This window comes from Pteronotus mesoamericanus, unplaced genomic scaffold (genome assembly GCF_021234165.1).
Source record: "Pteronotus mesoamericanus isolate MK-2021 breed Mesoamerican mustached bat unplaced genomic scaffold, CSHL_Meso_final contig_702, whole genome shotgun sequence".
Taxonomy (NCBI): Eukaryota; Metazoa; Chordata; class Mammalia; order Chiroptera; family Mormoopidae; genus Pteronotus; species Pteronotus mesoamericanus.
This window is the reverse complement of record NW_026555239.1, coordinates 4,317,499-4,343,780: the sequence shown is the minus strand read 5'-3', so window position 1 is coordinate 4,343,780 and position 26,282 is coordinate 4,317,499. Positions and strand designations below refer to the sequence as shown.

Genomic DNA, 26,282 nt, shown 5'->3' with positions numbered 1-26,282 from the left:
CCAAACTGACATGTTCCATCTCAGATTTTAAAGGACACACCGCGCCAAGGTCTCCTTCACCCTGTATCAGCCCCCATGAACTCACAGCAGCAGCACAGGGAAGAAAGCTTTTAAAAGGCACTTCAAACAGCGTGCGTCTGTCTGCGAAGTGCACCGCCCTATCCCAAGCCCCCGGTCGCCGGAGCCGGCTGGGGGCTGCAGCAGAAAACGACTTCCGTGGCTGCCTGCCCGGACCCGGCGCTGGCGGAGCAGGCGGCGGCCGCTGGTGGCGCCCAGAGCCTCTGCTCGCCGGGATGACCTCCGGAGCCCGGCTGTGGCTCCGGTCAGAGTGATCCAACCTGCCATCTGTGCAAGGCAAATGCCACAAACAAATCCTCGTCGCTAAGCTGCGGCCGGGAAGCCACACCAGGCAGAGAAAAGCCACCAGGAAGCTCAGAGGCAGCAGCCCTCCTGGCCTCGCCTCTGTGACCTCGGGGAACAACGCGGCCTTCTCCCCGTCCAACTGGATTCTGCGCTTCCAGACGCTGCAGAAGCCGACCTCTGCCCGAGCAGGGGTGTCGGCATCAGATGTCCTTGCGGGGAGCAGCTGGTGCCTGGGCAGGCTCAGCTACCTCTGAACCATACCGCCGCGCTCCGGAAGGAGCCTGAGACCCACGTGCACGGAGCCGTGAGGGTCTACCTGGCTGCTCCTCTGGCCCCGCGCGGAGCGTAAGCCTGTGGCTGTTAAGGCCCGGGTGAAGCTGGGTGCCTGGGAGGCGTCCACGCTGTGACCTGGGCCCCTCCCTCTCCTCCGCCTCCTCGCCTACATGCCCGTCCCTTTACCTAATATGCGGCAGGGAGGCTCCTTTCTCACAAGAGCCGGGGCCGCCAAAGCTTCGCCCCAACAGGGACATTCCAACCGAGCCGCCCCTCCTTACCTTGACCAGCTCCTTGAACTTGGGGTCGTCCTTGGAGTTGGGGTCGATCATCGTGCGTTCCTCGTTCTCCTCTGCGGGGGACAAGGGGGTCAGGGTCAGCGGCAGCGGCAGGGCTGGTGCATGGGGGCCGCTGAGCACAAATGGCGGAGGTGGCTGGGGGTGGAGGGTCCCCGTGTCTTCTCAGGGAGGACGAGTCATGATAGCCGCACATGGAGTGACAGCCCAGGGCCGGTGGCCGAGTGCGGGGCTGCCCCTCGGAAGGTGGACGGTGGCACCCTTGCACCTTTGCCTGTCCCAGAAGGGGGCACAGTTACCCCTCGCTCGCCGGCCTCGCCCCTCCCTGGCTGCGCCGTCGTGCGGGAGAGGCCCCGGGCGAGGCGGCCGCGCACTCGGGCCGGAGCAGATCTGTGGGGAAAGCCACTGAGCCAACACACACTGGGAAAGCTCACCGCCACTGAAATAGGACAGGACAAAAAATATGAGGAGAAAAAAGCAAAACAAGGAGTAAAAAAAGATGTTTTCAGCAAAAAAGTGTGTTCGTCCTTCTTCTGCTTATTTGTCCGCTTGTCTGTCTTTCCCTTCGTGTCCTGGCCTTGGCCCAGGGACACCAGGGGACCTCTGTAGGACGAGTGCCGAGGTGAGGAGGGAGGGGACCACGTGACACAGAGCGGACTGACCGTGGGCATGAAGGAGGCACGGGGCGGGGGCGGGGGCGGGGGCGGGGGCGGGGGCTGCAGGCGCGGCTGGGCCCCGACACGCGGGTGCAGAGGACCCAGAAGCGGTGGCGGCCGGGGTCCCAGCCCCAGACCGACTTCTACAGAGCGGGGAACCCTGTCCCTGTGGGTGGGAATGAAATGACTTCGAGCGACAACGGTTTCCCAGCAGCCAACCAAAAAACCCGACCAAGCAGAGAAACTATTTTGGGGGACGTGCAGACCTGATGCTTGAGAGGGACGCTGCAGGCCACACAGGGGACACGAGGGGGCCCAGGTGACGTCGCTGCCAAGGCCCTCAGCCGCCTCCCGCTTCTCCAGGGATGAAGGCTGGCCCCCTCCGTGCGGCTTCCGCGGCCTCAGCAGGCCTCGCCGCCGCCTGCCACGGGGCCCCGCACGTGCTGTGCCCCGCCTGCCACCGCTCCCACACTCCGCCTGCCTTCACCCCTCAGGGCTCAGCTCCAGGGGCTGCCTGAGCCGCAGGGGCCACGGGGCCCCACGCAGCCCCTGGAGAACGCCAACGCCCAGGCCCCAGGACAGCTAGTTAGAGAGACGGCGAGACCGGGAGGGTTACGGCCCAGGGACAGGCAGGTTCCAGGTAGCACTGACGAAGCAACAGCCTGTCGCACACTGGGGACAAATCCGTTTTCTGCCCCTGTTGGTCTAAAGCTGGGTTCTCGGCCAGGAGTGACTGAGTCCCCGCCCCAGGATGGCAATGTCTGGAGGCGTTTTTGGTGGTCCCAACTGGAGGGGGGAGGGGTGTCACTGGCGTCCAGAGGACAGAGGCCGCGGGTGCCGAGCGGCGCCCCACGCCGAGGCGGAGAGGCCTGCTCGAACCCGGGCTGAGCTCCAGGCCCACAGCTGATCCTCAGCCTCCTCCGGGACAGTCACCCAGCGGCGTCCGCCGGGCGGAAGACCATCAGCCACGGCAACAATGAAGAGCCACGCTCTTCCAGGAGGAGAGGGAGGACCCTCAGCACCCGCCGCGGGTCCGCGGCCAGCCTGAGCGTGCGTCTGCATTCCCACACGCTCCCGCTGGCCGGGCCTCACCGTGGAAACCACAACAGAGGGATCCTCCGGGACTTCCCTTTGAACCCGGTTTGGAAATCAACGGAATGTTCCGCCCCGGCCTTCCAGGTTGATCAGATCCAACACGCGCGTCAGGGAAAGCGCGTGCGGGCTGGCGCCTGTGAGCCCCGGACCGTGATGCGGTCCCAAGGACGTGGGCACCCTGGGCAGGTCCCACCCGGGCCTGGGACAGCTCCCCCTTGCACGGAGATGGGGTGGTGGCGGGGGTGTGTCCCTCATGTGTCCTATTTTCTCATGCATTCACATTTGGGGCCTTGTGGACCAGAGAGCCCACCCCTCCCGGGGCCAGCGAATCCCCAAGGCAGGCAGCCGCTGTCCCGTGCCGGCTGTTCCCAAGCCAGCCCACAAGGGCGCACCCCTGGCCACCTCTGTTACCGGGATGCACACTCCCAGGCGACGGCACCTCCCCAGTCACCGCGGGGCCAGGCGCAAACAGCCCAGCGGAGCTCCTGGGCCTCCTGGCCCGCTGCAGGCACTCCTGTCTGCCACCCCGGGCCTGCGTGCCCCGCCTCACCCACTCCCTCCACCAGAAAGGCTCCAGCCTGCGCCTCCCTCCCGGCGCCTCCCCGTGTGCCCCTCCCCCGCCCGGCACGGCCCCTCCTCCTTGGCAATGGTGGCTGTCCCCCATCCATCCTGTGGCAGGTCTCTCCTGACCTGCCGGCCTCATCGGGCCTCAACAATAATAAAACGTATGAGTTTAGGCAGAGAGAGAAATCTACTTGCTTTTTCCTGCCCACTTTTCTAAAATGCCCTTGAGCTAAGAGCCCAGACTCTCCAGTGGCTCCCAGTGTGATGTCAGATCCTGAGGCCGTGACCGCAGGCTTCTCCAGCCTCACCGAGCCCTGCCCGTCCGCACGCTGCACAGCTGAGCTGTGTCAGGGCAGGGAGTGGTGGAGCCCCCGTACCTAGCAGGGTGTCCTCAGGGTGAAGGTCCACCGAGGCAGGGGACATCGGCGAGTTGATGGCATTTTTGCCTTCTTCCTGCAGGTCACTCACTGTCAAGCAGAAGGAGAAAGAGGAAAACAGTTAGTGTCAACAGAATGCCCTGGCTTCCCGCGCTGGCAGTGCAAACAAAGAGAAATCAACTCCCATTTTTGTAAGCATTTAACAAACATTCATAAATGGCTTGTTGCCCAGAAAAAGTCTGAGGAAAAATGATCCGAACTGAGAATATGTTCTGCAATCCTTCCCCCTTGCCAAATACGTCCCCGTCCCGGCCAAGCCCTGCCAGTCTGTTTTCACTGCTCTTCGGGATACGTGACTAAGACACAGAAGCTTCTGGATGCTCCCTGATCTGCCCAAGGCCGCTCGGGTCCAAGCGACAGGGCACGAGAAGGCAGGGCTCCCCTGCCTCCCTGGAGAGCTGTGTTCCACGCCTGGGACCCCAGCTGTGAAGGCCCCTCCCGACACGTGCCCAGGCAAGTCCAGAGCTGAAAGCAACACCATTGTCAAGGCCACGTTCAGGGCCTGGTGACAGGTGCCACCCGGGGTCGGGAGCAAAGAACATGCAACAGAGGCTTCGAGCCAGAGGCGCCACGGCCTCCTGTCCAGAGAGCGCGGTGCTGTGCGCGTCGGGGTCCGCAGGGCCCGGGGGGCCACGCGAAGCGCAGCGTGGATCCCGCGGCGGCGGAAAGGCTCCTTCGCTCCCCGCACTGGAGAGCCCTTGGGAACACGCCAGAAACCACACCCACCGGGGCGCCCCCAGCACATGGGGCGCTCACACTCTCGCCTCTGACGCAGTGTTTCTTCGTCGACCATGCCTGTGACTCCCAGCCCCCGCTGCTGCTGAGGCTCCAGCTTCGGCCCCAAGGTCAGGTTCGCCAGGTGAGGGATGAGGCCTGGGCCCCGGCCGCCCTTCATGGTCCCCGAGCACACGCCACAATGCCAGCCCGGTCCATTGGCGGTGGCCGGTGCCACGTGCCCAGGCCTTCCCCTCTTTGACCGACGTCCTTAGAGGTGAAAACCTATTTCCTCTTTCAACCCAGTCACCTCGAGCCTTTTGCACCTCCGACCTGGGCACTGGAAGCGACAGGCGATGGAGGAGCAAGGGCACGCAGCACGGCAGCCCGGGGACAGGCAGGCCACGGAGGTCGCACCGTCTGGTGGTGCCACCAGCAGGTCCCAGTCACCTCAAGTGTCAGGCCCCTGGGGGCTGGGTGAGACCGGGAGCCTGGCCTGGCCCCACGCCCGGAGCCGGGCACACGGGGGCCTCTCGGGACTCAGCTGCAGACCCAGCTCTGGGGACGACCCGCCCTCCGCCCCTCGCAAGGACCGCAGCAGCGGGGCCCCAGGACACTGGCTTCTGACGTCAGTGAAGGCCCTGATACCGGGCTGTTTCCAAAGCACACCCGGCTCCTAGCAGCACCGTTCACGGGGGCCAAAAGGCGGGCTCAGCCTGAGTGGCTGCTGACAGGTGACAGGTCAACACTGTGCAGTCTGTCCGCACAGTGGATACGATTCACCCTAAAAAACAAAGGCAACGCGGACACGTGCTACAGCCCCGGGAAGCCTGAGGACGCCATGCTCAGAAGGAGCATGAAAGGAGCCAGATGTGAAAGGACAAACCCTGGCTGAGCCCACAGATAGGAGTTCCCCGGAGGAGCCACATGCACGGAGGCAGATGGGGAGGCGGGGCGGGGGCAGGAGAGAGGCTGCAGTTTCCCGGGCACAGGGTGTCAGCTTGGGGACAGGGGAGAGCTCTGGAGACGGACGGTGGGGATGGTCGCAGAAGGTGATCCGGCCTGAGGCCCCAGGCTGCGTGCCCTTAAAACAGGTAAAATGGCAAATGTTATGTTACGTATATTTTAACACAAGAAAAAGAAAAAAGAAAGAGGAAAGGAAAGGAAAGGAGAGGAGAGGAGAGGAGAGGAAAGGAAAGGAAAGGAAAGGAAAGGAAAGGAAAGGAAAAAAGAACGGGACCCTCGCCACAGCACTCTGGTCTGGAAGCCAGGCCTGCAGTGGGTGGCGGGTGCCCCGTCTTAGCCTCCGGACCGTCCCGAGAACGCAGGCTGGACTCGAGCGAGAAGCAGCCAGCGCACCGCACCTTCACGGGGAAACGGCGAGCAAGTTCACTGGCGAGACCCCCTCTGCCTCCCTCCCCTGGAAGGACTCTGGAGATCCCCGCGGCTCACCCGGGCTACGTTAGAAAACAGAGACCAAGTTTCACCGGTCATTTTTACTGCAGAATGACATACAAAGTACTTAACCAGAAAAGAGTTTTTGAAGACAGGAAGGGAAGGAGGAAAAGCCTTCTCCACAAAGTCCTCGCGTGTACAAAGGCGGGCATGTGGCTTGGTGAAACGGGCACCAAAAGAAGCCCTGGGCGCCCCGGTCCCATTTCCTGAGCCAATGTCACAGAGAGGGCCCCGAAGGGCCGGGGGGCCCTTCCAGTCGAGGTCAGCCATGAGGGCGGCGTTTGCAGCCAGAGAGGAACAAAAGATGCCGGTGTTACATAAGCACAGAGCTGCACAGGTGGGCTTCGGGGCGCCGGCGAGTTGTTGCCACAAGCCCCCCACTCCTCTCTCGGAAAGCCCCAGCTGCCGCACGGTTTGCCTGCTCATGTGGACATGGGACTGGCGGCGGGGGGCAGAGGGGGACAGGAAAAAATGCTCCCGGGCAGAGAGCGAGGGGAGGGAGAAGGGAACCGGCATTTTCAAAGCCCAGAAATTGGGTCACATGAAAACAGAGCGATTTCCACACCGCCCTTGAACATCAAAGATAACACGAAACAGGGCCCGTGGTTTCCTGACCTTAAAGAATGAGAGACGCGCTCAAGGCCCTGCCCAGCGCTGGTTGCACGGTGTGTCCCGAGCGGCTGGCCGTGCAGGAAGCCCCGAGCTCAGCAGGGCCCCCGAGCCAGGAGGAGGGGGCCCCCCGCAGACCACAGGGCCAGCTCCAGCTGTGAGGGGCCTGGGTCTGGGGTCACAGAGCCCCAGGCTCAAATCGCGCTTTGCCACATGCTGGGGTGGGGCTTGGAGCAAGTCCCCTAGCCTTGCCGAGCCTCAGTTTCCCCATCTGTAACGTGGGGGTGGCAGCGGTGCCTGCCTCCAGGGGGGTTCTGAGGAATAAGTGGGACTGAGAGCACTCAGCTCCTGGTTCAGCGTGTAAGCGCTGTGACAGGGGACAGGGACGGGTGCAGGTCAATAGGGGCTCCGAGAGGAGTGCCGATGGAGAAATGAGTGAAGAGGAAGGTGAGGCCCCTTATCCCAGGGAGAACCATGGAAGGCTTCCTGGAGGAGGCAGCAAGTGAGCGAGGCCTTGAAAGATGCCAAGAATCCAGAGAAGCGACTTTGGGACTCTGCGCAAAGCACACGGGTGACCTGTCAGAGCCGAATTCTGAAAACCGAACGTGGAGACCATGTGAATGCCGAACCACAAGCGGGTTCACAGACCGATGCCTCTTCGGGACCTGGCCGCCTTCCACAGCCAGGGTTCTCGGGGGGGGCACTCGGCTGAGGAGCTTTCCATCTAAACCTGATTCTCATCTTCTGCGGGTCAGTCGCAGGCGGTGAGGGGGGGCTCCTCTGGAACCACAGCTTCTCCCCAAGGACCCCCCTCGGCCAGCTGAGTGGCTTTCCATGAATCCCAGGAATGTTTTGGTTTTTAAAGTACCGGTCCGTTTGCCAGGAAGAGAAGTACTTCAAAGATGCGAAATCCCAGCTGTCCTGAGTCACGGAGAAAGATCCGGATGTCTCGTGGGAGTGCATGGCGGGCGGGCGGGCGTTCAAAGGGCCGGGGCTCGGGCCTGAGGCGGGGATTCGCGCGAAGTGCCAGCCGCCATCCACACGGAACCCAGCGGCCGGCCACAAGGCAGCTGGCGCCGGTCGCACGCACCCACAGTCGCCTCCCGGGGCGCCACTTCGTGGCCGCGTGCCACGCAGCAGACACGGGCCGGGAACGCCATGAGGGCCAGAGGGGCGCACGCCCGGGGGCCAGGTCAGAAAAGACAGCCAACGGAGAGCGCTCGATGGCACGAGGGCCGTCGGGGACGGCCACTCCTCACTCGGCCCACGGTGGCAGGCTGCAGCCATCGGATCTCAGGCGTTTTCGAGAAAAGCAGGAAATTCGGGTTGAGCGTAGCACCTCCTGATTTATGTGTAAACAAACAATTCAGATTCTCTGGGCCAGCCAGGGGCCACCGGGTTGTATCCTCAGGTCACAGCAAGTATCCTGCCTGTCCCTGGGAAGGGGAAAGAGAGCCGCTGACATTTCCTGAGCACTTACTATGTGCCAGACACCCTCCCCACTGTCCCTTCATCTCCTGCTGACCCGTCCACGAAGACGCGGTTGGGTTCTGCTGGGCTGGCATCTGTGAGAGGCGCAGGCACCTGAGCCGCGCTGCCAGCGAGCCCTGGAGTCAGGGCTGGACCTGGTGCTCCCTGGTCTTGCACTTCACTGTCCTCAGCTCAGTCTTACGCAACTTTAAGCCTCACCTTACCGGCCACCTCCTCTGGAAGCCCTCCTGGCGTTCCATGTCTACCCCAGACTCCTCTCTGCCCCGTTCCAGTCACACAGCCCTACAACTATCTCTTTCCTGGACCATCTGCCCACTAACTCAGCTCCTGCACAGAGTGGGTCTTCAAGTGTGTTTGAGGAACAGCATGACGAAGGGCTTGGAACCCTGGAGCAAGTCTGCTGGTTTCAGGCCACGGTTCGGCTGCTGACGGTGATCCTAGGCGGGCTCCATGATCGCTCTGTGCCTCAGTTTCCACTAAAAGACGTGAGCACTCTCAGTACCTGCTGGCATGCAGTCAGCACTCAGTAAATGCTGGCTTTTACCGTCTGTTCAATGCATACGTGTGTGTTTCCAAAGCTCATTCTCTTTCCATCACTCCACCCGAAGACTGGGCAAGGTCGAACACGAAACCGCCTCCCCCGACCAGAATGGCAAACACATAAAAAGGAAGAAAGAGACTCGGAAATGAGAGCCTGGCCACGTGGAAGCATCCCCCACCCCCCCGCCCCACAGGAGCTGCCCTTTACAGCCCCAGCCAAGCGCAAAGGTTCCAGCTTTGATTTTTTGTTTTTAATCTTTTTCTTTGGATGGGTTTCACTTTATTTATTTATACCAAGGTTCTTTCCAAAAAGAAAAAAAAAAAAAAAAGCTTTCAGGCGGCTTTTTTTTTCCCCCTTTTGACATTATTAGGAAAACAAAACTTGGAAAGCCGCTGGCTCACAGGGCAAGGCTCCCGTGAGGGGACACGCAGATCCGGAAACACAAAGGCTTCCCGGCTTCTCGTTCCAGGGGCTCCGGGTCAGGGAGGGGTCAGGACACACCCCCTGCAAAGGTGGGGTGCCGGGGGCCCCCGGGGGGTCACCTGCTGGAGCTTCAGCGAGAACAAAAGGCCTGTGGCAGTGAGTGTGGCCCGTGGAGGCTGAAGCTGGGACAACTCCATTTTCTGACATTTTTCTAAGTGTGTCATTTCAACACAGTGGAGACGCTTTGTCCCCAGCAGGAGCCTTCACCGCCTATATTCACATCCCGGTTTTCACCGTGAACAAAAGATCAGGGGAAAACGTCCTGTGGGCCTGTCTGAACCAGGATCAAAGAGAAAACACCAACACAAAGGCGCTCTGCCCCCACGCACATCTGAGAGGACCAGGAAAGGTGGGAGGGCGGCCTCCATCTGGGACGCCTACCCAGCCCCTTTCAAGGCGGACCCACTGCCAGTCTCCACTGATCCTCCTCAAAGGGACTGAGTGGTCCTCAGAGCCGGAGAGAAAGGGAAGGCGGGTAAGGAGAGGCGTGGCTCCTTCGCTCCCCACCGCGCCCCCCACCTCCAGTCCCTGACTCCCAGGTGGTGCAGGGGGAGCCCGCGACATCTCTGCTCAGCCGGGCTTCTCGGGCCTCCACCAAGGAAGTGGGCGCTCTCTATCCGTTCCACTTCCGTCCGCGCTCCTTTGGCAGAAGTCATAATTCACCGGAATAATTAAACTCGTCAGCCATGAAGGTCTTCATCGCAGAATGGTCCCTCTAAAAATAAATCCAATTGTACTTCGTGGGACGATCTCATGGTTCAGCGGAGTTTAAATAAGGCCTCCAATAAGCCCTGAACAAGAACAATGACACCCACAGGCTCCGTGGCGGCGCCTCCTGCGATGGAGGAGGCGCTGATCAGAACCAGCTCCCGCTCGTGAGCCAAGGGGACGGGCTGCCTCAGGCACCGCGTGCTTGCCAAGGCCTTGAAATGCCAGGCGATGAACCCCAGCTCCAGTCTCCAAGGTTCTCCGGGTCATGAAGGCTGGGTGGCAGCGTCCTGTCCAGGGTGGAGGCAGCGAGGACAGCCCCGGAGAGAGCCGCTGCCCTTACCGATCCAGACGTGCGCAATGAGAGAAATCAGTTTCAGCGATCGGTATAGGAAAACATGAAAGAAAGAACCTCTTCACCGTTAAAGTGCCCGGTCCGTTCTGTCCGCACTGAGGACTGGCTTCTGGCCTTGTCCCAGCGGCGCAGGCCGCCACGGTGAGCTTGGCGGTCGAACGTTGGGTTAACGCGCCGTGATTTCTCAGTGCAGGAGCGGCGCTGATACAGTCACAGGGATAACAGGGCACTGTGTCTGCTGCCCAAGTACCTGATTTATGGGCTTTGCTCTGCTGGGGCTCAAGGTCCCATCTGATTTCTTGAGATGAAATAAGTTTAGAGGCTAAAATAAATGTGAACATTTCAACACGGGAAAATCTACAGGAGGTCAGCAGGCAGGACTGACCTCACAACGTGCTCGCAGCTGACGATCGGCCTGCTCACAGGCGGCCAGCCCGGCCTTCACAGCCTGCGGAGCCAACACGCACCGGCCGCTGCCCGCGTGCTGGGAGAGGCTGGTGCGGGCAGCGGACGCGGGGGAGCAGGCGTCCTGGCCACGTCCACCCGACAGCCTCGCCTGGCACTGGCACCGAGGAGGTTTCAAGGAACAAATGTACAATTAATCCAGTGCAGTCCATTTTACAGTGTAGAGTTTTAAAAGCCAATTTCAAAACAATACAACACGATATTTATGTAAAAAAAATCCAATCGTAAAACTCAAGGCCGTATGTTTCTATGTGTCCGCATCAGAACACACGTGAAAAAGAATGAAAGGATGCTCTCCAACGCGACATGGGTAGCGTTACCTCTGGAAGGGACGGAAGGGGGAAACTGGGGCGGCTTTGCCACAACTGTGTTCACACATTACTTGTGAAATAAAGATAAAGTTAAAAGACCAGACAACAAACAGATGCCCAGATGGGGTGTGTGCCGGGCATGGCAGAGGCCTAAACAAGGTGGCACCAGGTCCAGGGGACAGAGACCAGAGGCGGAAGGAGGCGAGGCTCCCGCCGAGTGGGCCTGTCCCGAAACGCTCAGCCCCTGGGGCAAGGGCGGCTTTCCACAGGCGGGGGGTGGGACTCAACACCAGGCTGCCAGCTGCCTGGGCCGCAGGGGGTTGCCCTCTGCCTCATGGGAAGCCTTGCCTGGGGGCTTGGGACCCTGGGCTTCCTAGCAGGAGGGTCTGCTGCAGGCCCCCCGAGTCACAGCGGGCCCCTGGGCCACGCCCTCCACATGTGGGCCAGAGAGGAGCAGTGCATTTTGGGGGTGAAGAACTCCATTCCGCCATCACCCCCGGGCTCAGGAGGGCAGCTGCTGCTGGACACAAGGCCGCCCGCACAGCCGAGGCCCTCGAGTCCCCTCTCCTCAGGACCCTCTGCCTGCCCCCGCCACGTGCTATCACTGCACAGATGAGCGCGTGGCCTCTGTCTCGAGTGAGGCTGGGGAAGGGCGGGCCGCCTGGCTGTGCCTGGGACAGGCGTGCGGGGGCTGAGGGGCCTCAGGGGACCCAGCCCAGAGGGTGCAAAGGGACCCACTGTCAGACAGCGCCCACCAGTGACCCGGTCCCCAGTGGGCTCCTCGGCACCCGCTCGCCCCGCTGCCCGGTCGCCGGGCAGCCGGCCCGGGAGCCTTTGCTCACCTCCCACCCTCCTAAGCACTTGAGCTCCCAGATGCTCCGATGCCCTCAGGACCCCCTGAGCCAACGGACTCGGACGCAGCAGGTCTGGAACACAGTCCCAGACACGGGGCACCCCCAGGTCCCAGGCGGGGCTGCCGCTGCAGGTCCACGGGCCACGCCGGGCACAGCCAGAACGCCCCCGCCGTTTCTGACCCCAGACTGGTGCACGGCCCTCCTAGGGACGACCACGGTTCAACAGCTTCCCACCCGGCCGGCACCTGCCCGGCCGCAGGTTTCCACGGAGGAGGGAGATTGTCTGGGTGCCCACCTCACCCACGCGGCCACACTAAGCTCCCGCTCTGGACGAGGTCTCGAAAAGCCCACGTCACGCCTGGCTGGCCCCGCTGGTCAGGGGTGGAGCCGACCCTCCCCAGGCCCACAGTGCCCCAAAGCCGCACGACATCCAGCTGCCGGTGGGATCTAAGGGAAGCACAGGCCACCTCCTGCCTCTGGGGAGGACCCCAAATCTTCTTCCTCCACGAATCCCTGTTGTCGATCCTGAGACACGTGCAGAGCCCCCGACTCAGCAGCAACAGTGAAGTGCTCTCTGCCCCTCCCCTCCCCGCTTCTCCAAGACCCTCCATGTCAAAGGGCTGGTTCCGACTCCCCAGCGAAGTGGGTCCAGCAGCCACAGCGGCTCTGGGAGGCCCACGAGGCTCGGGAGGCTCCGTCAGCACAGCCAGCCTCAGGGACACGCCAGACGTCCAGACCTGGGAGAGACCGGGGAGGGACCAGCACAGCACGGCCACACCAAACCACTGCCAACAAGGACCCGATGCTGGACCTGGGCCCACCCACCATGGATCCTGAACACTGTGTCCCATCCGTGAGGGGCCACCTCGGCCTCCCACGGGCCCAGCCGTGGCCTCTCCCCACCCCAACCTGCCCCGCCCCTTCTGCGGTGACTGTCCTGAACCCTGCTGGCTCCCCCTGGCGCAGCATCCATTCGCCCTCTGGTCAAACAGGAGCCAGCCTTCCCCTGGAGGGAACCAGCCCCTCCAGCCGCCATTCCCAGGCCTTACATTCCAGGCGGGGCTCTGCCCCCGCCCCACTGGGGAGCAGGCGCCCCAGGCCTGAGCCAATCGGCACGTTGCACCCACCGCCCCCGGCCCCGAACACAGGCACCAGCTCAGGATGGGCTTGGCCCAGGTAGAGACCAAGCTACAGGAGACTGTCCTAGGGGTGCAGAGTGAGACCGCGCTCTTTCCCGCGGGCCTGGCCCCAGAAAGGGGGCAGGTGGGAGCTGCCGCACCCTTTCGACACCGCACCCAGCCTGGCAAACCGAGCGGAGAGGACACAGCTTGGTGACACCGTCTGCTGCTGGATCAAGCTGTGCCTGAGGCGGACATCCCTTGGACCTTTCTGTCAGAAGCACCAGTGAATTCCACTTTACTCCTAATCCACCTCTGTCATTTGCAAATGGAGTCCCATCTGACGCAGAGGCCCTTCCGACAGGCAGGCCAGCCCCATGGCTCTCAGGGGAGAGCGCCCCACGGCTCCCACCGGCTCCAGGGCCAGACCCAGGGGCACCCAAAGACTCGCAGTGAGCGGACCCCCGCCATCGACCCAGCTGCAGCTCCTGCGCTTCTGTATCCACCTTCTAAAGAGGCCATTCAAGACCAGGCGCGTCTGTCCCGCCCTTGCCCTATTGTCCCCTCCACCTCAAACGTCCCTCACTTTGTACCTGGCTCACTCCACCGCAGGTTCGTCAGGAAAGCGCTCTCAGCACACCCCCCACCTGGGGGGGCGGGCAGGGCCCCCTCGGGTTCCCAGAGCTCCCTGCGCACATCGCAGCTACTAAGCCCCTTTCTCATCACGTAGCTGTGGGAGCCTCCTTCCTGCTCCCCCAGGGGTGCAGGGCCCAGGTGCTGTTTATGACCTTGTATCCTGCACAAAACCTGGCGCACGACAAGCATTCAGTAAATACCTGCAGAATGAACGAACCGATCAATTAATTAATGACCATAAATGTGTTTACAGAGGCAAGATGGAGCTAAATAGAGAATTTGGGTAAGAAACAAAAAGTCAAGAGAACTGGGAACAGACTATTCTTGCAGAACATTCCACCTCCTGCCACTTAATTGGGTGGATTAAGAGTTCCCATTAAGGCTTCATGAGTCACCAAGAACCCAATCACTGCGACGTGGCGGTGCACAGGGCAAGGGCTCGCGAGGAGGGACTCTGCTCTGCAATTAGGGACTCGCTGGGACGGGCCGCCCCTGGAGCCACATGCCCAAGCCTCTCTGCTCGGGCTGAGGTTCAGACAGCCAGCTGCGGCAGGCAGGGCTGCTGAGCGTGAAGCTATCCATCCGTTTCAGGAAAAGCAGGTCTTCGGAAGATCAAGTGGCTGAAATGCAGCTATTGCTCCAAAAAAGCTGCCGTCAAACAGATCATGCCCTCAGCCCAGGGAATCAGCCCTTTTCTTCCCCTTTGCCCTGGGTGCTCGGGAAATGAGAGAGCCACAGAAAACAATTGGCTGTGGGAAGAAGAATGGGAAGAAAAGCTTCCAGGTGAACGTTAAATGTCAGGTGTTCCATATAACTCCCCCCCGCGCGCAGAAACCAGGGCGCGGGAGAGGCCGGGCTTCTCACAGTGGACGGCCGGTCCTTTAGGGACAAGTGCTGATTTGTTCAGTTTTTCAGACAGAAAGCAAGTGGGTCAGCTTATTCAAGTCACCCCTGCAAAGGCAGCAGGGAGAGTCCACCAGGCAGGAAACCAGGCGAGAACTGCGGGAGGGCGGGCAGCTGGGCCAGCCTCCCTGGGTCCGGGCTCCCGGTCTGCCTTCCCGGCCGCCTCCTACAGTGGGCCTCAAGCCTTAGCCCTGGAACACGAGCCCCTTAGCTCCCTCCTCTGCCCCCAGACTGCCCCGTCCTCCTTGGCTACCTCCCAAAACTGAGCCTGAGCCCCGCCCCGAGCCCCGCCCCCACCCTCTGGGAGAAGCGCCCAGCAGCTGCTGGGCCAGGTGGCCCAGCACGCTGCCCTTTCAACGTCGGCTGCAAACGCCCCTCTTCTAGGGCCCTGTTAGAAAACAGCCAACCCTCGGGGCCCAGGGTCCACGCTGGGGCCAACAGGATGAGTGGTGCGCGAGCAGACGCCCTGGGGGCTGTGCGCGGACTCCACCTGCCCTTGGGCACATGCTTTGACTCCTTCTGTCTGGACTCCAGGGCACGGGGATGATAACCAGACCTGATCAAGGTTGTCATGACAACTAATTTAACAAGCTGGTGCGCTGGAGAAGTAGTCAGCTGAGCTCCCCGCTGGGCCTCCTGCCCTCCCCTTCTTGGTTGTCACCAGCAGCTGCACTGGGTCTCCGGCAGGCTGAGCGTCCATAGCCGTCTGCTCAGCAAGGAGGCCCGGGAGCCGCGCGAGGCTGCCAGCTCCGGCCGCGAGCTCACAGACCACGCGGCTTCTGGAGTTAGGATCTAGCCGCTGTGCGGGCGTCTCTCTGCTGGATTATAAACGCCTAGAAGCAGAGGTCTCGTGCCACCGCCCTGAGCCCCAGGACCCACAGAGGAGACGCCACAAAGGTGCGCCGGCCTGAACGGGACAGAGTCGGCCTGAACCCTGAAAGCCTCGGTTGTCTGCCAGCACCGAGGCGTGGAATGGCCACACTCAGAAACAGCTCAGGTGGCTGTGGGGCCAGAGGCCCCGGGTCACCAATCTCAAGGAATCCAGACCCTGGAACATCCACTTCCCCGCACACCAGGCCTCACCGAACCCCGAAGACCCTGCTCAGGCATCAGCACAAACATCTTCACACATCTGCTGAGCACTTAAAACAGACACCTGTCGGGTGGAATTGGAACAGAACTTCGCCTCTACAGAAGCATCAGGACAGCAGCTGGGCAGTGCCAGCCAGACAACCTGGCCCCCCTCAGACCCCCCAACACCAGGTCTGACAAGTACCAGTGCCTCCCAGAGTCCTCCGGCCGCGGGCCGGGGCCCACCGCCATCCAGTGACAGCCGACCAGGAGGAGTGGGCTCCGGCCCCGCGGGACTCTTGGAAGTCTCGCACAGGGGACTCAGGGGAAATTAACGGGCAGGTACGCGCCGGAGGCGAAGGCCGGCGGGCAGGCCCAGTCTGGCAAAGCGCCCGTCTGGGAGGGTGCGCGAGCGGGGCCTCCCCAGGGGCCGCGAGGGCTGCCACCGCGGAGCACGCGCCCTTCTGCGGCTCTGTGGCCCGTGTCCCAGCGCCCCACCCTCTGACGGACAGACCCACTGCCAGCCGCCAGCCTCCCCGACACCCAAACAGGGCCATCCTGTGTCACCTCCCGTTTTCTCACCACTGCCCTCCCCACCTTAGCTCCAGTGCCTGGGAGCCACTCCACCTGGCCGGTGTCATCGTAATATGATGATAAATCCTTTGACAGGAGCGCCCCGTGTCCTCGATTTGGGGAACAGTGCATTTGTCGCGTGTCTACCAATCGATGGTGCTAAGGTTGGAATCGATTTCAGCTGCGAGCCCCGAAAACCTGTCGCCAATCAAGGATAAGTGAAAAGAGTCTGAAGGAAGCAGAGGGCAGAGGTGGAGAGTGACACCGAAGGAAACTCAGAATTATCCAAAAGGCGACACTGACGTCCCCCCGCCGGCCACGCTGCGGGATGTGGCCCCCGAAGCTGGAGGTAAGGAAACCGCGGGTCGCCTCCAGCAGGGGGCGCCCCTGATAAGGCCACCAGGCTGGGAGGACTTGCCCAATAAAGAGAAACAGAGCTGGTGGTGCAAGTAATGAGCTAGTGAAGCAAGTTCCGCGGTCCCTGTGCAGCAAAGCTTGTATTAATTAATCTGCTCGCTAATGTCTCATCGCATCCAGGGAAGTCCAAAGTGTGCTCTGCTTTGAAAATAAGAAAATTAAATCATTAAGTCATTAAAAAAAATAAAGACCACATGCACCTGCCACCGAAATAAATGCTCAGTGGGGAAGAGAACTTGGAGAGACATAAGGGGGAAATGCCAGGGGGACAGCACCCTCTAGTGGCCTCTTTCCATCTGTACAAGAGAGAACCTGCAACGGTTTCATCAGAGCAAGAGCCTGGCTTTTGGCAGGGGGGTGGGTCACCCTGGTGTTAGTGGCTCTACTCCCACCTGAGATGCTCAAGGGGCCGAGATGGCATTTTTGAGGCCTGCCCAGGCGCAGAAAGCCCCAGCCATCCTGAGTGGATACAACACTCAAAGCAGTAAAGGCGAAAGGCCTTCATGACCCACGGCCCGTGAGGGTTCCTGGAGGCAGGGCCTTTGGAGGCCCAGCCCCAAAGAGTGGCCAGGAGACAAAGGCACGTGGAGAGTACCCCGGCCACGCTACGGCCAGGCTTCCACGCGCCTGTGCCTCTCCGTTCCTTTCGAGCAGCATCCGTTGGAGGCACACGTGTGCGCCTGTGTGGCTGGATTCGCAGCCTCGAGCTCTGCAAAGGCTCGGGCCAGGCCTGCACACGTCCCCAGCCCCGCGGGGCGCCCGGCCCAGAGGGGCACCCAGTGACACCCGGCGAGTTAATGGTGGGTGACTGGGTGAGTGAAGGTTTCAGGGCTCCAACATTCCTTCCTGGTATTCATTTTTGGAACTTACAGAAGCTACTTCCTACTCCTCACTCCATCGGCTGTAGGGCAAGCTGGATCGTGTCCCTCCCCACCCCCCTCGGGGACACGTCTTAATCCATAGAACCTATGACCTTACAAAGCAAAAGGGACTTTGCAGTGTGATTAAGTGAAGGGCCTTGGGGTGGCAGGTGATCCTGGATTAAGCCGGTGAGCTCAGCGGCATCACAAGCGTCTTCAGAAAACGGACGCAGGTGGGTCTGAGCGAGAAATGGCCACGGGGCGACTAGGGCAGAGGCCGCGCGGAAGAGGTCGCGCTGCTGGCTTTGAAGCCAGGGGGAGGGGCCCCCGGCCAAGGAACGAGGGGGCCTCGAGAAATGGAAAAGGCCCTGAAACGATCCCCCCAGAGTCCCCCGAAGGAACCAGCCCTGCCCACCCCCGGATTTGGGCATGTCCGGTCCCCAGAACTGTAAGACAGTTAACTCTGTGTTGTTTGAAACCTCTGCACAGATGGCACTTTGTCGCAGCCGCCTCGGGGCAGAAGCACAGCCCCGAGGCAGCCCAGCTACTGCGCGGCGTCCCCAGGGGCCCGAGCGGCCCCGCTGCCTCGTCTCACGGAGCTCTGCACCCGGCGCCACGCTACCCTCCGTGGCACAGCCGCCACCGAGCCAGGCCTGGCCTCGGTCTCATGGGCACAACAAACGTGCTACAAGCCTGTAGGACGAGTCCGACCGGCGCAGTGGATAAAACCCCAACTGTCCCCGAATGTCTCAAGTCACTCTCATGTGACAGTGAGGACTGAGGAGGCTGGCTTTTTAAAGGCAAGTCCACTAAAATGTCTGATTTAGGTGCCCAAAAGCATGTTGGCTGCGAGGTCAAGAGCTGAAGTCGCTTCCCCTCCAGGGGGCTTCTCAGGGCAGGGGCGGCAGGGGCGGCAGGGCCAGCCCCCCACCCTCCCCTCCTCCTCGGCCCTGCTTCTCAGTGGGCTCACAGGGAGCGGCCGGGGACGTGTCAATTGCTTGACCTTTCGGACAGCCCGGCCATTTTCAAACACGTGTAGGCACTAGAAGTAGCTTTTTCTAGAGATCCAACACTCAAGTGACTAGAAATACTAAGCGCCAGCGCAGCGGAGAGCCGCCGCCGGGGCTGTGGTCCCAGGCGCGTCCGAGCCCGTGAGCAGGAGAGGCCCTGAGGGCTGGGGGGCAGTGGGCCTTCCCTGTGTGGCCCTGTAAGGAGGGACACATGTCCTTATACATTTGCCCGAACCCGCAGAACGCACACCACCAAGACGGAGCCTTCAGTGAAGTGTGGACTTTGAGTGACAATGATGTGCCATTGTAGCTTCACTGTGCAAAACGGCACCGCTCCAGGGCAGGATGTCGATCGCGGGGAGGCAGCGTGGGATGGGGGCTGGGCGAGGGTATATGGACAGTCCCCGTACTTTCCTCTAAACGTTGCTGTGCCCCTGAAGCAGCTCTAAAAAACATACAGTCTATTTTAAAAAAAGAAAAAAGAGGAGCCCTGGCTGGTGTGGCTCAGTGGATTGTGGGCCGGCCTGCAAACTAAACAGTTGCCGGTTCAATTCCCAATCAGGGCACAGGCCTGGGTTCTGGGCCAGGTCCCCAGTAGGGGGCGCATGAGGCAACCACACATGGATGCTTCTCTCCCTCCCTTTCTCTCTCCCTCCCCCTCTCTCTCAAAGTAAATAAATAAAATCTTTTTTTAAAGAGCAGCAGGGGGGACCCTTCAGGATCACGGGGTATGTATGCAGACGTGTGCGAGTGTGCGTATGCATGTCCCAGCCCGTCCCCAGGGCCTGGGGGAAGGGAAGCAGTGGCCAGGGGTCGCCTCCCCCTTTCCTCGCCCACTCGCGGGGGTAAGGGGGCCTTACGGGCCAGGCTCCTTCTAGCTCAGGGGGTCTCTGCCAGGGACAATCCTGCCCCCCAGGGTACACGGGGCAGTGTCTGGAGCCAGTTCTGGTTGTCACACCTGGAGCCGTGGCGTGGGTGGAGGCTAGGATGCCGCCCACGCCCTCCAGCGCCCAGGATGGCCCCGCTCAGGACGTGGCCCTGCGGAAAGGGGGACAGGGCAGGCCTGCAGCGGCTGCCTCGGGGCCCTAGGAGTTCCCGACACGCCCACGTAGCTGCACGGCCTGCGCGGGCCGTCCAGTCCCTTCGTCCAGGTGAGAATCCCTCCGGGGACAGGTCTTGCGTCGCCACCTCCCCAGGCGCCATGTGGCTCGGACCCCCTCCAGGTCATCCCGTGTTCTGCCGATGGCGAGTGCGGCCTCCCAGTACAGGGAGTGGGGCCCTTCAGCGGGCGGGCGGGGCCTGGTGGGCGGGGCCGTTTAGCCGAACGGCGGTGGGCGGGGCCTGGGTGGGCGGGGCCGGCCCCCGGCCCCCGGCCAGAGACCCTTCAGAGGCGTGTTCTCCTCCTGCCAACAGCTTCCGCAGCACGCGTTCTCTGGACACTGGGGACGCAGCTGGGGTCAGGCAGGGCTGGCCAGCCCAGCCCATGTGCAGCCAACGCCCTGTGCAGCCGGACAGCAGCCGCCCAGAGGCTGCACGGACGGAGCCCAGGGTCACAGTGGCAAGGGACCTCCTCCTGCCAGCTTCCCTCGCCCAGGCAGCTGTGTGGACAGCAAGAGGCACAGTGGGACACAAAACCGCGGGGCCGGTTGCAACGCACGCGGCTTCCCTCTGCCGGTCCACAGAAGCTTCATCCAGGCTCTCGGGGGTGGGGACAGGCTCTCAGAGGCCTTCCAGGTCTCCCGCCTCGAGGCCCCTGGGTGCAGCACAAGCCTCACTTCCTTCCTGTCCTGAGTGATCACACTGTTATCAGTTTATGTTTAAACAATGGTCTGTGTCCAGCTTGAACAGACAGGCCCTGAGCACAGAGTCCTGTCTGCACCCTCAGAGCCCAGTACAGGTCTGGCACACAGTAGGCCTCCCACAGATGGCTGCTGATTCCCGAGTGAGGGGCGTGGTATAACCGTACACCCCTTAGAGTCCTGGAATCACCCAGAAAACCTGTGAGCTGCTGAGCCTGGGGCCTGCCAGACAGCGCAGGCGCTCAACAAATGCTCAGCAAAGAAGTCTGCGGGCCTACTGTGTGCTGGCCGGTCACCTGCGTGGCTAGAGGGGAAGGAGCCAGTGATCACACCACAGCCTGCTGGGGCCCCCAACAGAGGTTCCCTTCTGGCCTCCGCCGTGCCTTCCACAAGCAGTCAATGTGTCACAGGTGGGCCCCAAATTTCAAAGGCCCGTCCTCCCTCCCCAGCTGCACAGAGACGCCACGTTTGGAGAAAATAACTGGTGGGCGGAGGGACGCATTTCTGCTCTTAGTCTCCATGACCTGCAGGTGCTGTTTGAGAGGGTCAGCGTCGGGCCAGGGAACGGAGGTACGGCTGTATCAGGCCACTTTTCCTCTTCCATATCCTCCACTTAATAAAAGAGGTCTGGCTTTTCACACCCACTTTATCTAGAACCACAATGAGGTTTGCCTCCGTTGACATCTGCTATTCGCTCGCCCAACTCTTGGCACTTACGCGCGGTGACCCAAAAAGCCAGAGTCACCTTCTGGAGGCCAGGCCCCTTGCGGTACAGGCCTCCCCCGCGGGGTAAGGTCCTAGGAGCCCATCTGGACCAGGGCACCCGCTGGCATTGTTGTGAGAGGCTGCGTTCGGCTTCAGTGACTTGTTTTTGAAGGCTCTTTCAGCACGTTTGCCCATTTCCTGGCGGGTGATTTGCGAGCGCACCTGCCCATACCGCGCTGGGTGTCAGCAGTTTTTGACCAGAGACGGCATGATCCCCATGCCCCACCCTCCCCATCCACCCAGTCTCGTCCCAAGAGAGACTTTTTTTTGTCCCCCCCTCCATGAAAATGTCCTCAAAGGGAAATGTTTTGCCGATGTGGAAGTGGTGAAACAAAAAATGGCAGAAGCGCTAAAAGACATCAAAGTTGACAGGTTCCAAAACAGTTTTGAGCAGTGGGAAAACCATCTCGATAGGTGTATTGCATCTAATGGAATATACTTGGAAGGGGACTGAAGTTTAAACATGTAAGAATAAATACACAATTTTTATAAATAAATTCTGAGGTGTTTTTTTTGGAGCGGGGGCCTTCCCTATATTGCACGTTCACTAAGTTCAGGCCTGGCACTGGCCGGGCAGGGCGCGGACTCAGACACAGGCCCAGCCCTAAGGGTCTCAGCGTCCAGGAGACAAATAACGAGGTATATGAGAATGCTGTGGGCCTGAGAGGAAAAGAAGGGCGGTCTCAGAGGGCTCCCTGGAGAAGGCAACCTCGAAGTCGCATCTTCCGGGAGCCTGGCCTGCAGGGAGGAGGGAGAGGGTGCCAGACCCCCACCCCCACGTTCCCTCCACGCCGGGTCATCCTGTAGCAGGAGAATGGCTAATAAGCCACTGAAGTCCCAATCAGCACACTGCCAGCTCTTCATTCTCAAGTTCCCTTCTCTCGTCCCGCTTCACGCCCAACTTGAACCACCCCCCCCCCACAGCCCGAAAGGGCGGTGAGAGAGGGCGTGGGGACAGAGAAGCGCCATGGAGGAAGGAAGTCTGCGTCTATCGCGGGCCTGCCCGCCCCACGCCCTCAGACATGAGCTCACTCGGGCTCCCGACGGCCGGGGACGGAGGCTCCGCTGCCAGAGGTGACCTGCCCAAGGAGAGGCAGATAATGGTGACGTTCACATTGGCACCAAGTCTCCCAACTACAAAGTCCTGTCCACAAAAGAACAAACACGGGAAGTCGCGGACATTTAAGCAATCTTGGAAAGTTCTTACGGTCTCAGACCCCTGTAGTAGGTAAAGAGGTCAGGACGGGGCGGGGGGTGCGGGGCAGGTACGGCCGCAGCTGGCGGTGACCCGGGAGAAGAGGTGGCAGCCCCCTGGGTCTGGGAGGGGCGTGGAGAGCCACGGGGCCCTGGACGCAGCACGCGGCCTCCTCGGTTGTCACCACTCCGCCAATGAGGAAACTAAAGCTCAGGGAAACGTAGGAAAGCGTCCGAGGCCCCACGTCCTCCTAGGTGTGTATCGGGAGCAAAGACATTCATGAGCTTGAGCCCAGTGGCACCCCTGTGTCCTCAGAGAGCAGATGACAAGCCTGCAGGGAGGTGACAGACACGCGGGGGTGAGAGCTATTCCAGAGAAGACCTCTGGGGGCCAAGGCAGGGCTGGGGGTGGGGGCGGGGCTGATCAATGGTAGGTGGCCACGGGGCCACAGTGCGGCGGGCGGGGGACACTCTCAGCTCAGGTCCCCAAGGGTTTGGAGCCTGAAGACGACTTATCTGACAGTAAAGTTGATGGACCTTCCGAGAAAGCACAGTGGACACGCCTCTCAGTTTCCCAACAGGGTCTGGGAAGCAGCAGCAGCACATCTGTGCGCACGATGCCCGGTCCCCTCCGACCCCCGCGCGGGCGAGGCCCTCAGACACGCTCTCCACCGCCCAGTGTGGGTTACGCCAGGGTGGGGGAGGCGCAGACACACCGGGGGAAGCAGAGCTAAATGGCATCTTTTCCTGCGGGACTTCTCAGGGCCCTGCCCACGCTCTTGTACGCTGGGATTTCTCCCGGGGGAAAGGGGAGAACTCGGTGACCCAGCCTCTCCCTTAGGAAGAACAAGAAGAGTCCTGGCTGGTGTGGCTCAGTGGCTTGAGCACCGGCCTGCAAACCGAAGGGTCGCCAGTTCACTTCCCAGTCAGGGCACAGGCCTGGGTTGTGGGCCAGGTCCCCCGTGGGGGGCACACGAGAGGCAACCACACACCGATATTTTTCTCCCTCTCTTTCTCCCTCCCTTCCCCTTGATTTAAAAAATGGATAAATAAAGTCTTTAAAATAAAAAAGAAAGAGCAAGAACAGAGGGTGCCCTCGAGGGTGGGAGGGCTGGCGGGCAGGGCCCTGTCCTCCCAGAGCCCCCCAGCCCTCCCCAGCCGCCCCTCCCTGCACTGCCCTGGAAGGGCCCCTCGGCCTGCCGGCCGCTCTGCCACTGACTGCGAGCCCTGCCGTCGTGGGGGAGCTGCCCAGCGAGGCTGCTAAGGGCTCCTGCGTTCCCTCCCCAGAAGCGCTCCTTCAGCGGCGTTTGTCCTCTAGCCACATGCTGACGCCTGCCCAGAGGAGCGGGGATGACCAAGACTAAAACCAGCCTGGGGCCTCTGCGAGGGAAGGCTCCTCCCTTGGCCACGTGCGGACCTGACGCCGGTGTCCCTTTCTTTAAGGGCACGCCAGGCAAGCCCAGGATAAATGTGTGCTCTTTGCTCCCCAGGGACGGGAAGCTGAGGGCTCCAGCCAAACAAACCCCTGACGCCCGGCCCCATTGGCTGGGCGGCCTTGGGTGGGTTGCTTAGCCTCTCTGGGCTTCGGCTGCCCCAGCCGTACAATACAGCTGCTCTGAGGACAGCATGAGACCGAGCGCGCCAGGGGATAGGGACGGTGCGCGGGGCCTCGCAAGCTCGGTGCACGTCGCCTGCACGGCTGTCCCCCTTTGACAGGCAGACCACCGGGCCTCAGAGTGCCAGCTGCCACCCCCGTGCTAATAATGACAGAGCTGGGCTCACCCCCAGGCTGCCCAGCGCGAAGCTCCTTCCACGGACAGCTGCGTCCCGAAGAACAGAGAGAACGGGTCGCCTGCCCGGCGGTGGCGAGAGGAGCCAAGGTTGGCCAAGGCTGGCCAGTTAAAGGGGGAAGACAGAAGCGAACAATGACTGAAGGGAAACCCGCCCCATCCCATAGATGCCCCCTAAAAAAAGTCCTCGCCGCAACTTCATCCTGAAACTGTTCCCAACAGCGCTCTCCCAGGCCCCGAGGCCCACCAGAGTGACGGAAACGTCCCAACACCCTTTGCTCCACGAGCAGGAGCCCATCCCTGGGGCCCCTTCCCCTGTCACCCTCAAACCAGCATCCTGGTCACCTTCCCGGGAAAAGTCGGGCGGCCAACCAGGGTCCACGTTTGCTGACACAACCTGCCCCCACAAAGTGGAGAAGGAATCTGGTGGCCCGGCTCTAGCTTCTGCTGAAGGCGACAGGGACGGAAAGGCGGGGAGGCACTCACTGGTGAAGAGGTGCGGCCGGCGGCAGCGGTGACGATGGCGGCGCAGACCAGGTGAGGCGGGGGCTCGGCGGGGACTCGGTGGCAAGACTGAGGAGACACACACCAAGTTCATATATGGGTGTGGGCAGGGAGGCCACCATGACTTGCAATTTGAGAAAAAGGCCCCTTTAAGGAAACTTTGAGGAAGGACGGAGCTGCCCAGGGGCTAGATTGTCTTTATCGATAGCAGCCCGGAAACCGCGGCAGGTTATTTCTGGCTTCTCTGCCAAAGGCCCCGTGGGCAGGCCCGCTGCCCCCAGGAAGGCAGGCCCGCAGGCCCAGGGGGGGGGGGGGGGCATGTGCCTGGGCTGCCACTTAAGGCACGGGCATCTGGCTCAGCGAATGCGGAACCACAGACTCGGGGAAAGTCTGCTCTCGGCCTGGCCCCGAGGCCAGGCCACGGACAGGCGGCGGGAGGCCCAGAGGCGGCACCGGTCCGGCTCTCCGTCCCCACCCAGAGCCGACGAGCCACGAGGCACCGCCGTCCAGTTGCCCCGTGCTGCTGCGTCTCCTGGTCGCCGGCCACGTCAGGACCAGCACCCAAGAGGGACACTTATCAGCCCGTTGCCACAACAACAGAAATCAGATACCAGAAACAAAGCTGAAGCAAGAGCGGAGCTGGTCCAAACTGCTGAGGCAGGGAGGCGTCCTGCGGTGCTCGCTTCAGGGCAGAAGGACCCAGGGAGGTCCTGGGGGGGCGGAAGTAGAACTTGCCCCCTCTGGCCGCTGGACGCAGCCCCTGGTCCCAGTGTATTTCCCTTGGGGCGCGGCCTGTCACTATTGGCTAAGCCATGTTTGTGGGGACTTTGTAGGACAGAAGGACTGCGAACATGGGACTCGGGAAGGACCAAACTGAACCGAACGCCTCGCTCCGGCCGGCTGGACCTCGTCTTCCCAGTCTCCACCGATGTTCCCAAAATGTATGTCTGATGGGTATACAATATTATATGAGTTTCAAATGTGCAGTCTCGTGACCTGACATTTACATACCTTACTGGGCAACCGCCGCACAACGTCTGCTCATCCTCCATCACCGTGCAAACTGTCACAACATACTACTTCCCCTCTCGAGCGCTGTCAAGCCACCGCTCCCTGGCCTGTGCTGGGAGAACCCCGGTCTACCCCATCTGCTGTTGAGGTGAGACGTCCAGTCGAGCTGAGTCCCCGGGCGATGTCCGCCCAGGGAAGAGCCCCTGTGTGCACCCCGGCTCAGCGCTGGCTTCCTCCCTCCCCCGCCCAGAACGCAGGTGCTTCTGAGCGAGCCCCCGGAGCTCCCGGCTTCAGCCCCCCGCCCCCCGCCAATTTCTGTCGCTTCTGGCTCAGTCTCCTGCTCAAACATGTTGCAAAGTTTCCTCTTGAACGGGGCTCCTCTCGCCTCAGATATCAGAGCTGGGGCCCTGGAACAACCACCCCCAAAGTCCTCGCGCAAGAGGCCGTGTCACGCTTCTGAGTGCCTCCCCTTCCCAGAGTGTAGCAGGCAGGGTTCTCTGGGGCTGAGCCAGGAAGGCACCGCCGCAGAGGAAGCTGGGCCCTGGGACGCCGCTGCCGCCCCTCCATCGTGCCACGCAAACGCGCCACAAGGAGAGTGACAAGTGCTATTTAAAGCCCAGTGACAGCAGCCTCTGCATCTGTTTAATGACACAGGCGCCGTGCCTGTCAAACAAGCGAAGTGAGACTTGTGAAAGGCAGGGAGGGACCTCCTCTTTTTTCTCAGCCACCACAGCAGACGCAAAGTACACGAGATTCCGAACTTGCACCTGACGCCCACGCTGTGCGACTGCGCCGTGCCCTCCCCCCACCCCAGGAACGGGACCCCGCGCCCGCTCATTAAAGCCCCCCAGGCCGACGGCGAGGGGTGCTTATGGTAAAGGCATATGTGCCGGGGGATAAAAAATACCCCCCAAAAGGCTGTTTTCTTATTGGTGAAAAATTAATGTAGAATAAAACTATA

The 26,282-nt window shown here is 61.4% G+C and overlaps 1 protein-coding gene across 1 annotated transcript in view; it reads right to left on the bottom strand.

Annotated features, from left to right (window-relative positions):
* PARVB (parvin beta) overlaps window positions 1–26,282 on the bottom strand; it is a 79,987-nt gene that overhangs the window by 33,489 nt on the left and 20,216 nt on the right. The window contains exons 2-3 of the mRNA XM_054582490.1: window positions 3,625–3,714; window positions 918–988 (exon numbers count right to left, since the gene is read on the bottom strand). Coding sequence (XP_054438465.1) covers window positions 918–988; window positions 3,625–3,714 — 161 coding nt within the window. The remainder of the gene's footprint in view (window positions 1–917; window positions 989–3,624; window positions 3,715–26,282) is intronic.